The following is a 12,097-nucleotide window of genomic DNA, read 5'->3' as shown; positions in this document are numbered from 1 at the left end:
TGTTTTCTATGTATTGTGTTGCAGCTTTGATGTGGAGAATGGCCCATCAGCCAGCTGCAGTCCATTGGACCCTTCAGCATCTCCCGGGTCAGGCCTGGTCCTACACACCAACTTCCCTGGACACAGCCAGCGCAGAGAGTCCTTCCTCTACCGCTCAGACAGTGACTACGAACTCTCGCCCAAGTCCATGTCCCGAAACTCCTCCATCACATCCGAACTGTAAGTTACCACACACGCAGGCACATAGTTAACACATACGCACACACATGCAGGCACATGCACACGCACTCACACCATGAAGTGATCTGGTTGTTCAGATCAGTTTGTTTTAGTTACCGTTTATCTCAGAATTCTTTCATTGCGACCAAAGAGAACAGACATCATTTTCAGCAATCCTCTCCCTTATCGAAGGAATTAGGAACTTTACTATGTTTATTATGTAGGCTACAGTAAACATCTCATTGTCCTGTTGATTTTTGTCACACTGCACATTAGCCTATTAAACATATGCATTTTTAAACAGTTTTTTTGTTTTTTATCGAATTCAATAATATATTTCTACCACTATAGATGCTGTGTTTTTATTTTTAGAATACAGTTCTCGGTTTACAGTAGTGATGGACATTGGTCACAGCAGTTCACACATTGATGAGCCATTAAATTGGGCAATAGCCAGCCGAAACCCTCATAATAGCTAATCTAGATACAATGACAAATGCAACAACCCCTACAAATATGTAAATGTATAATCCACATAGTAATCCACATAGTCACCCTACAAAAATCCCAGAATTTCTGGCTCTAATTTCTTGGTGTAAATACATTTGAACGTTGTGCTTATCGGTCTATAGTATAATTTGCATAATTTTGTGAAATTAAATTGGCCTGTGTGTCTATTTTTATTCTTCAACTGGTAATTGAAGTGCGCCTCCCATTCACCATTCAGGTGCAGGCTACAGGCTATCAGCGCGTCAGCCAACACTTTACAATGTGAGCTGGAGGCATTTTGAATACATGTTTTCACAAGTGTAGCAGGTTGTGAACTCTACAAACAACGTTTCCACTCTGAGAATGAGAATGGTAGATGACTAGAATTAATACATTCATTCAATACATTGGAATACAAAAGAAGCCATCCACTCATGATGGGCTATTAGCAGGACAAAAGACTCTTGCCAAGTTAATGAACATTTTTAGGGACTTGAAATGTATTTATGGGTGTTTAATGGATGTTTGCCTACTAATGATAATGATACTAATGATTGCTCCATGTCATTTCAATAAAAACCTAGAACCCACCTGTCTCTGAATTTACTGAAAGACGTGTATTTTACACTCTATCAGTAGGCCTACATTAAGATAAATATCATAAAAGATAAAAACTTATTGAGCATGTCATCCTCCAAGCTCCGTGAAGCTCTGCTGTGCGGTATGCATATTACAGTAAGATTAGCTGGGACTCAAAGAGTAGCCTACCAAACATGATACTAGGACAATTTATTCCAAAAGAACAGAATAGCATGTTTTAAGATGTATTTCTCTGTGCTATAGTAGCTGAGGCTATGGTTGCTTCATGTCAACGAAACTCATTAACTTGTTATGCTCATTCAGATAGGGTATAGCAATCAAAACGTCTGGTCCGCGTGGACCTCTGATAGGGTATAACAATCAAAACGTCTGGTCTGCGTGGACCTCTGATAGGGTATATCAATCAAAACGTCTGGTCTGCATGGACCTCTGATAGGGTATAACAATCAAAACGTCTGGTCTGCATGGACCTCTGATAGGGTATAGCAATCAAAACGTCTGGTCTGCGTGGACCTCTGATAGGGTATAACAATCAAAACGTCTGGTCTGCATGGACCTCTGATAGGGTATAGCAATCAAAACGTCTGGTCTGCGTGGACCTCTGATAGGGTATAACAATCAAAACGTCTGGTCCGCGTGGACCTCTGATAGGGTATAACAATCAAAACGTCTGGTCCGCGTGGACCTCTGATAGGGTATAACAATCAAAACGTCTGGTCTGCGTGGACCTCTGATAGGGTATAACAATCAAAACGTCTGGTCTGCGTGGACCTCTGATAGGGTATAACAATCAAAACGTCTGGTCTGCATGGACCTCTGATAGGGTATAGCAATCAGAACGTCTGGTCTGCATGGACCTCTGATAGGGTATAGCAATCAGAACGTCTGGTCTGCATGGACTTCTGTAGGATTATTTGGGAAAGTAAGCAAGCTTCATAAAGTAAGCAAGCTTCATGAAGACGCCCTCAAAGATGCCCATTGGTGGTTTCAACGAGAATTAACGGCAACAATGGCTGACAATAAAATACTATGACGTGATGCGCTGTAACATGCTGTACCATCCTGCAAGCTGTGCTACGCTGCAGTATTTATTTTCATTTTTATTTAACCTTTATTTAGACACAGAACAAATTCTTGTTTACAATGACGGTCTACCCTGGGCAAACCCTCCCCTAACCTGGACGGCGTTGGGCCAATTGTGTGCCGCCCTATGGGACTCCCAATCACTGCCGGTTGTGATACAGCCTGGAATTGAACTAGGGTCTGTAGTGACGTCTCTAGGACTGAGATGCAGTGCCTTAGACCGCTGCGCCACACGAGAGTATGATGCAACTTTTAAAGGAAGAACCACTGTAGAGGTAATTTGGTTGTGGGGTACGTACAGTAGGGGTCATTTGTCTGTGGGGTACATAGAGGTAATTTGGCTGTTGGTCAGTCACAAGATTCCTGTTTGTCCTCAAAGGCTTAACTACAGGCACAGTTTAGGGAAATGGGACCTTCGTTACTCATAACTGACACATACTTTCATAATGACTACCTCCCTGGATGTGGTTTAAAGTTACATTCTTTCCCCTGGTGTTGAAACAATGGCCTGATTGAGCCCATTAAACCTGACGTGTGTATGACACTGTTAACAGTCTTAGGAATGCTTTCTGAATAATGTTCAGGATGTGTTGTTGACATGTTTTTGTTTGTATTTACAGACATGGTGATGACCTGATAGTAACGCCTTTTGCTCAGGTAAATATGATCCCAGCTCACCTGTCCTTTAACCCAGTCGCTAACAGACCTACATTCAGAACATCTCAGTGTCTTTCCGTACTTGCTGGTGTAAGTAATGGCTAAACGTGGTCTCTTTCTGTCCAGGTCCTCGCAAGCCTTCGAAGTGTAAGAAATAACTTCACAGTCCTGACCAATGTCCAATGTGCTTCAAACAAGTAAGTGTCTGGTGTTATTGCTGATCTGACTGATTAAGAGCACTACCTAATGAATTATGCATAAATAAAGGTAAAATACAAATGAGTCTCATGTCTGCTATGGAGAACAATCCACAGCAGCTGTAAATGTGTTGTAGTTTGTATCTCAATCCACAAGAGGGCAGTTGCTACCTATTCCACCCACACTCGGCCTTGTCTTATTGGAGCTTTTGTCTTGGCATTTAAACATTTTCACTGTTCAACGCATCATCAAATGAAATCATATTTGATTTGTCACATGCGCCAACTACAACTGGTATAGACTTTACTGTGAAATGCTTGACAAAGTTGTGTTGGAACTCGTAAGATGTTGCCCTTCTCAGTCGCCGCCATCCTCAGGCTGTAGAACACGAACTCAGAACACCGTCTTATTATTCTCCGAGGTTCCCACTCCAGATTCCTTCTGCTCCTTGTGTTTTTCTATCAAAGTATAATGATAACGCCAGGAGAGAGGTAGTGCACTGCACAGCAGGATGTTAAACGCATGCTTTCTCTTTTTCCTCATGAAAACCCTTTAACTACGGCAAGCTATTAGGACACTGTTTGCACTCTTTTTGAAGGAGGTTAGCTGTGGGGTGATGGGAGAAAAACAACCCCATTATCACAGACACAGATCATTCATATTTTAGTCAAATAAACAAAATACTAAATCTCATTTTAATTGGTGGAAGTACATTTATATGAGTAAATTCAACGTGATTTCAACTGCCATTTATGTAAATGATTATATTGTGCATGTTAAGTCATATTTTTGTCATAAGCCTGTCTGAAATGTATAAAACATAATCCACACATTATAGGCAATGCATGAATCACATTCCTATATGCCTTATTATGTAGTGCAGAACATCCTCCTCTAGAATCAGACTGGGACACAGACTGGGACTCAGACTGGGACTCAGACTTGAACGCATAGCTTCTCCATTGAGTTGATATTGCAGACTACTATTACAAAACAGAAAACGTGTATTATGTATTAGAGGTCGACCGATTATGATTTTTCAACGCCGATACCGATTATTGGAGGACCAAAAAAGCAGATGCCGATTAATCGGCCGCTAATCTTTTTTGTTATTTATTTGTAATAATGACAATTACAACAATACTGAATGAACACTTATTTTAACTTAATATAATACATCAATAAAATCAATTTAGCCTCAAATAAATAATGAAACATGTTCAATTTGGTTTAAATAATGCAAAACACAGTGTCGGAGAAGAAAGTAAAAGTGCAATATGTGCCATGTAAAACAGCTAACGTTTAAGTTCCTTGCTCAGAACATGAGAACATATGAAAGCTGGTGGTTCATTTTAACATGAGTCTTCAATATTCCCAGGTAAGAAGTTTTGGGTTGTAGTTATTATAGGAATTATACGACTATTTCTCTCTATACGATTTGTATTTCATATACCTTTGACTACTGGATGTTCTTATAGGCACTTTAGTATTGCCAGTGTAACAGTATAGCTTCTGTCCCTCTCCTCGCTCCTACTTGGGCTCGAACCAGGAACACATCGACAACAGCCGCCCTCGAAGCAGCGTTACCCATGTAGAGCAAGGGGAACAACTACTCCAAGTCTCAGAGCGAGTGACGTTTGAAACACTATTAGCGCGCACCCGCTAACTAGCTAGCCATTTCACATCGGTTACAACAGCCTAATCTTGGGAGTTGATAGGCTTGAAGGGGTGGGTATAATTTGTGGAACGTTCCAACAGGAATCTGTTCCAAAATACGTTATGTAAAAGGTTGCCAACCAACAACGCATACAAAGTAGCAACGCATACAAACCTAGCTATCTAGCTGCCGAATAGGCATCAACTCATTACGTAGCTTATTCTTAATGTTTGTCCATAGGCAACCAGAGTGAGGACAGACATTTTTCGGAATAAACGTGATGAGGGAAAAACGCAATGAAATAGACCACTCCCTACCCGGTATCTTATTCTGCCGCTATACAACTTTGTATGCGTTGTTTTTTGGCAACCTTGTTATTTACGAAGTTTTTGGAATAGATTCCTGTTGGAACGTTCCACAAATTATACCCACCTGGCTTGAAGTCATAAACAGCTTGAAGCACAGCGAAGAGCTGCTGGCAAAACGCAAAGTGCTGTTTGAATGAATGCTTACGTGCCTGCTGGTGCCTACCACTGCTCAGTCAGACTGCTCTATCAAATATCAAATCATAGACTTAATTATAACATAATAACACACAGAAATACGAGCCTTAGGTCATTAATATGGTCGAATCCGGAAACTATCATCTCGAAAACAAACGTTTTTTCTTTCAGTGAAATACAGAACCGTTCCGTATTTTATCTAACGGGTGGCAACCCTAAGTCTAAATATTCCTGTTACATTGCACAACCTTCAATGTTATGTCATAATTACATAAATTCTGGCAAATTAGTTCGCAACGAGCCAGGCAGCCCAAACTGTTGCATATACCCTGACTGCGTGCAATGAATGCAAGATAAGTGGCACAATTTCATGTTAGCAGGCAATATTAACTAAATATGCAGGTTTAAAAATATATACTTGTGTATTGATTTTAAAGAAAGTTATTGATGTTTATGGTTAGGTACATTGGTGCAACGACAGTGCTTTTTTCGCAAATGCGCTTGTTAAATCAACACCCGTTTGTCGAAGTAGGCTGTGATTCAATGAGAAATTAACAGGCATCGCATCGATTATATGCAACGCAGGACACGTTAGATAAACTAGTAATATCCTCAACCATGTGTAGTTAACTAGTGATTATGTTAAGATTGATCGTTTTTTATAAGATAAGTTTAATGCTAGCTAGCAACTTACCTTGGCTTCTTGCCAAATCTGCAAATCGGTGGCCAAAAATACCGATTACCGATTGTTATGAAAACTTGAAATCGGCCCTAATTAATCGGCCATTCTTATTAATCGGTCGACCTCTATTATGTATGCATTTGTATGTAGGGCATTGTTCCTCCTGCATTCAGATATCACCTGACGGTGTCTGAATTATGTCTCTAGCATGCTGTAAAGATACTGGAATACAATCTCTGTTCATAAAAAGCTTGTGTTGAACAGCCTGCCGTACTGAAACCAATGTCTCCCTGACCTACATTCAGCTCTCACACAAATATACATCATGAACACACCCTCGCAGGCACACACACACACACACACACACTTTCAGACACACATACTTGCATGCACACATGTCTTGCATACATGTTCGAATGCTGGAATGCACACAGACACTCACAGACACACATACTTGCATGCAGGCGCACACACACACTTGCAGACAAACACACATGCATGCATGCACACACATGCACGGAGCGGCAGGTAGCCTAGTGTTGGGCCGGCAACCAATCAAATCCTGAGCTGACAGGGTAATAATCTGTCCTTCTGCCCATGAACAAGGCAGTTAACCCACTGTGCATTGGTCATCATTGTAAATAAGAATTTGTTCTTAACTGACTTGCCTAGTTAAATAAAAATAAATGCACGCATGTAAACACACAGATCAGATCAGGCAGGTGTGCTTTGAAAGCAATTCACCTTTTATTCTTCATTTATCTGCTGCCTTTCTTAATCTCTCTCTCTCTCTCTCTTTCCCGTCCTCTTCTCACTGTAATCCTCACGGACATGTTGGCCTCGTTCTTATTCTCCTCTGTCTACCGCTCCTCTGTTTTCCTCTCCTCTGTCTTCCTCTCCTCTGTCTCTCCTCTCCTCTGTCTTCCTTTCCTCTTTCTCTCTTCTCCTCTGTCTCTCCTCTCCTCTGTCTTCCTCTCATGTCTTCCTCTCCTCTGTCTCTCCTCTCCTCTGTCTCTCCTCTCCTCTGTCTCTCCTCTCCTCTGTCTCTCCTCCTCTGTCTTCCTCTCCTCTGTCTCTCCTCTCTGTCTATCCTCTCATCAGTCTCTCATCTCTGTCACTCCTCTCCTCTGTCTCTCCTCATTTAGAGTGACTTCACCTATATAGTCTTACCAGATGTGGTTGGCCATATCAGAATGTTACGACATGACGTAGGCCTATCAAAATGTATTTCATGTCCATACTTATATGCTGTGCATGTTCTCTGTTTCCTCAGGAGGTCCCCTGCGGCCACTCAGCCTCCCATCACAAGAGTCTGTCTGCCAGGTAAGACCACAATGCATCACTCTCTCCTGCAATGCACCTGGTGTCCCAAAGACAGTGATATTAGTTTGTCTTTCCATATGTTTTCCTAAGCTTAAATCTTAAGACAATGTATCAATGTCAAGACCATTCTCTCGGTCTCTCTTCTCTTTCAATCTCTCCCTTCTGTGTCTCTCCTCCTCTGTCTGTCCCTCTCTCTTATCTCTCAATCTCTCCCTTTTGTCTCTCTCCTCCTCTGTCTGTCCCTCTCTCTTATCTCTCCTCCTCTGTCTGTCCCTCTCTCTTATCTCTCCTCCTCTGTCTGTCCCTCTCTCTTATCTCTCCTCCTCTGTCTGTCCCTCTCTCTTATCTCTCAATCTCTCCCTTTTGTCTCTCTCCTCCTCTGTCTGTCCCTCTCTCTTATCTCTCCTCCTCTGTCTGTCCCTCTCTCTTATCTCTCAATCTCCGTCTGTCCCTCTCTCTTATCTCTCCTCCTCTGTCTGTCCCTCTCTCTTATCTCTCAATCTCTCCCTTCTGTCTCTCTACTCCTCTGTCTGTCCCTCTCTCTTCTCTTTCCTCCTCCGTTTGTCCCTCTCTCTCTCGTCTCTTGCTTTCTTGTCTACACTTGATCCCTGAGACCTCACCTACAGCCTCAACCCCTCCCTTACCCCACACCTCTCTCCCTCCCACACCCCTCCCTTTCCTCCTCCCTCATCCCCTCCCTCTACCCCTCCTTCACCCCATCCCTATCCCCCCTCTCATTTGCTCATATGCGTTGGCTGTCTTCCCTGGCTCTGTCAACAGTGTTAGTAACAACACCCCCCAAGCCTGTTTTTAGTCTGACTGCTCTGATGGGGGAGTACCAGGAAACCTCTCACTTCTCATTGAAAACACAACAGCATGTGAATCCTGCTCATTGTACTGGAGCCATTATTAATGGAGTATGGTGTGTGTGTGTGTGTGTGTGTGTGTGTGTGTGTGTGTGTGTGTGTGTGTGTGTGTGTGTGTGTGTGTGTGTGTGTGGGTGCGCGTGCGCGTGCGCATTCATGCATGACTGGGAACTCCTGACTGTGTCCTTGAGCTTTAAGCTCTCAGCCTACACTACAGCTAGCAACCTGTCTACATGTATGATAGTGTCAGAAGGGCAGGCTGCCATAACGAAAAGACAGTTTGTCACACATACACACACACTCACAAACACACTCACACACCCATAGCAAGACAAGACAGAGGATCTCTGAAAAATGTTGATTAAACATAGCAGGAGAAGTGTGGCTATTCATTAATGGTTAGCATCATAATCCAAGATGGCGTAGCAGTCGGACGTGTGTTTGTCTTGTCCCGTCTTGTCCCGTGTAAATAGTTTAATCTCAATATCCATCTACGAACTGAATATACTTTCCTGCAACCCTTCTTACTCAATGTGGTATACGGATCTGCTATTTTCTATACTTTGGAACCGGAACCCCCACCAGCTAACTAGCTACTAGCTACTAACATTTTCCGACAAGATAGAACTGCCAAAGGGGGCGGAGTTGCAATCTACTGCAGAGATAGCCTGCAGAGTTCTGTCATACTATCCAGGTCTTTGCCCAAACAATTCAAGCTTCTACTTTTAAAAATCCACCTTTCCAGAAACAAGTCTCTCACCGTTGCCGCTTGTCCAGCTGTGCCCTAGAACTAAGAACATATATAGCCCTTGGTTCACCCCAGACTTGACTGCCCTTGACCAGCACAAAAACATCCTGTGGCGTACTGCATTAGCATCGAATAGCCCCCGCGATATGCAAATTTTCAGGGAAGTCAGGAACCAATATACACAGACAGTTAGGAAAGCTAAGGCTAGCTTTTTCAAACAGAAATTTGCATCCTGTAACACTAATTCCAAAACGTGTTGGGACACTGTAAAGTCCATGGAGAATAAGAGCACCTCCTCCCAGCTGCCCACTGCACTGAGGCTAGGAAACACTATCACCATCAATAAATCTACGATAATCAATCATTTCAATAAGCATTTTTCTACAACTGGCCATGCTTTCCACCTGGCTACCCCTACCCTGGCCAACATTTCTGCACCCCCCACAGCAACTTGCCCAAGCCCCCCCCCCCACCGCTTCTCCTTCACCCAAATCCAGATAGCTGATGTTCTGAAAGATTTGCAAAATCTGTATCCCTACCAATCAGCTGGGCTAGACAATCTGGACCCTCTCTTTCTAAAAATGATCCGCCGAAATTGTTGCAACCCTTATTACTAGCCTGTTCAACCTCTCTTTCGTATCGTTTGAGATCCCCAAAGATTGGAAAGCTCTTCAAAGGGGGAGACACTCTAGATCCAAACTGTTATAGACCTATATCCATCCTGCCCTGCCTTTCTAAAGTATTTGAAAGCCAAGTTAACAAACAGATCACCGACCATTTCGAATCCCACCGTACCTTCTCCACTATGCAATCTGGTTTCCGAGCTGGTCTTGGGTGCACCTCAGCCACGCTCAAGGTCAAAACCATATCATAACCCATATACTACCCACCACTGCGACCTGTATGCTCTCGTTGGCTGGCCCTCGCTTCATATTCGTCGCCAAACCCACTGGCTCCAGGTCCTCTATAAGTCTTTGCTTGGTAAAGCCCCGCCTTATCTCAGCTCACTGGTCACCATAGCAACACTGGTCATCCCCAAAGCCAACTCTTCATTTGGCCGCCTTTCCTTCCAGTTCTCTACTGCCAATGACTGGAACTAATTACAAAAATCACTGAAGCTGGAGACTCATATCTTCCTCACTAGCTTTAAGCATCAGCTGTCAGAACATCTTACCGACACTGTACCTGTACACAGCTCATCTGTAAATAGCCCACCCAACTACCTCATCCCCATATTGTTATTTATTTTTTGCTCTTTTGCACCCCAGTTTCTCTCTTGCACATCATCATCTGCACATCTATCACTCCAGTGTTAATGCTAAATTGTAATTATTTCGCCTCTATGGCCTATTTATTTTCTTACCTCCCTAACCTTACTACATTTACACACACTGTACATAGATTTTTCTATTGTGTTATTATTGACTGTTTGTTTATCCCATGTGTAACTCTGTGTTGTTTTTGTCACACTGTTTTGCTTTATTTTGGCCAGGTCGCAGTTGTAAATGAGAACTTGTTCTCAACTGGCCTACCTGGTTAAATGAAGGTGAAATAAAAATAATGAAGGAGAATGGGATGCTGTTGAGTCTGCTGCTACAGACATGGCCATAACACAGTAACAGGGACTCACCCTCCTTCCTCTCACATTGTTAAGATATAGGTTTTTCCAAACACTTTCAGTCATTAGACTTATAATACAAGGACTACAAGGACAGAGGAGTACACACACACACACACATACACACACATTGTATTACAAGGGCAGATTGAAATACAGAAGAGGAAGTGCGTGATGTGTTTGTGTGTCATTCATCTGTGTGTGTGTGTGTGTGTGTGTGTGTGTGTGTGTGTGTGTGTGTGTGTGTGTGTGTGTGTGTGTGTGTGTGTGTGTGTGTGTGTGTGTGTGTGTGTGTGTGTGTGTGTGTGTGTGTGTGTGTGTGTGTGTATGTGTATGTGTGCATTCGTATGAGTAGGCCTACAAGTATATTTCTGTATGTGCACAGTGTGCACATGTTTTTGAGTATGGTACTGTGCAAGTGTGTATCGGAGTGTGTGTGTGTGTGTGTGTGTGTGTGTGTGTGTGTGTGTGTGTGTGTGTGTGTGTGTGTGTGTGTGTGTGTGTGTGTGTGTGTGTGTGTGTGTGTGTGTGTGTGTGTGTGTGTGTCTGTGGGCAGGGAGCTGTTCCTGTGTGACAGTGCTCCGGGGCCCTGATTGACGTCAGCCTGCCTACATGTGGCTTTTGTTGACTTCCTGTCAGCGCAGATGGACAGACCGCCACTTCCCCTTTCTGAAGAGGGAGTGCTCGTCAGGTGCATGAGTATGTGTGTGTGTGTGTGAGAAGAATGAGTGTGTTTCCCATAAGCAGACTAGGCTATGACGATCACTATGACCTATTGAGTTAGGCACTGTGAGGTTTCATATGCTTTTCTATCAGTACTTTTAGTTCATAGAGGACATCACTAGCATGCTGACAGCATCACAGGGTTCAGTGAGTGCAGTGTTGAAGGGTTACGTGAAAAGGGTTAGGGCTGGTAATTGCCAGGGACCTCACGATGCAATATTATCATGATACTTAGGTGCCGATACGATATGTATTGTGATTCTCACGATTGCGATTCGGTACTGTGATTTTATTGCGTTCCAAACATATTACTCACCATATGTCTTCTGCAGAGGAACAAGAGTTTTGGTGCAGGTACAGCCAACTAGCACAAAAATAATATTGCGATATTGTTCAAACAATACGATATATCATAAAAAATAATATCCTGATATGTACTGTAAAGATTTTTTCCCCATCACTAAAATTGTGAATGAAGTAGATTTTAATGGGAGGTGTTTTACCTTCATGGTTTCTCCTTGTGAATGATCAGGTAGAGCCACTCAACCAATCCTCCAATAATACATTTGTCCTCATTTGCTCAGGTTAGGTTAGGTTATATCTAAACACAAGGTTAGTTGATGAGACTTCCACATACTGTAGCTGAAGGCATTGACAGTGTTGTTGGTTACCTACTGCACAGCTACTCTTCATGCTACCAGAGCCATTACACCACCCTCACTTCCATCTTT

The 12,097-nt window shown here is 42.9% G+C and overlaps 1 protein-coding gene across 4 annotated transcripts in view; it reads left to right on the top strand.

The window, feature by feature from the left end:
- Positions 1-12,097, top strand: part of pde4ba (phosphodiesterase 4B, cAMP-specific a) — a 337,302-nt gene that overhangs the window by 243,511 nt on the left and 81,694 nt on the right. For all 4 annotated transcript variants that reach the window (XM_014123403.3, XM_045687797.2, XM_014123404.3 and 1 more), the window contains 4 exons: positions 25-219; positions 3,012-3,048; positions 3,175-3,245; positions 7,362-7,411. In XM_014123403.3, coding sequence (XP_013978878.1) covers positions 25-219; positions 3,012-3,048; positions 3,175-3,245; positions 7,362-7,411 — 353 coding nt within the window. The remainder of the gene's footprint in view (positions 1-24; positions 220-3,011; positions 3,049-3,174; positions 3,246-7,361; positions 7,412-12,097) is intronic.

Source organism: Salmo salar, chromosome 10 (genome assembly GCF_965601325.2).
Source record: "Salmo salar chromosome 10, fSalSal1, whole genome shotgun sequence".
In the NCBI taxonomy this organism is placed as follows: domain Eukaryota; kingdom Metazoa; phylum Chordata; class Actinopteri; order Salmoniformes; family Salmonidae; genus Salmo; species Salmo salar.
This window is presented reverse-complemented; position numbering and strand designations above follow the sequence as displayed.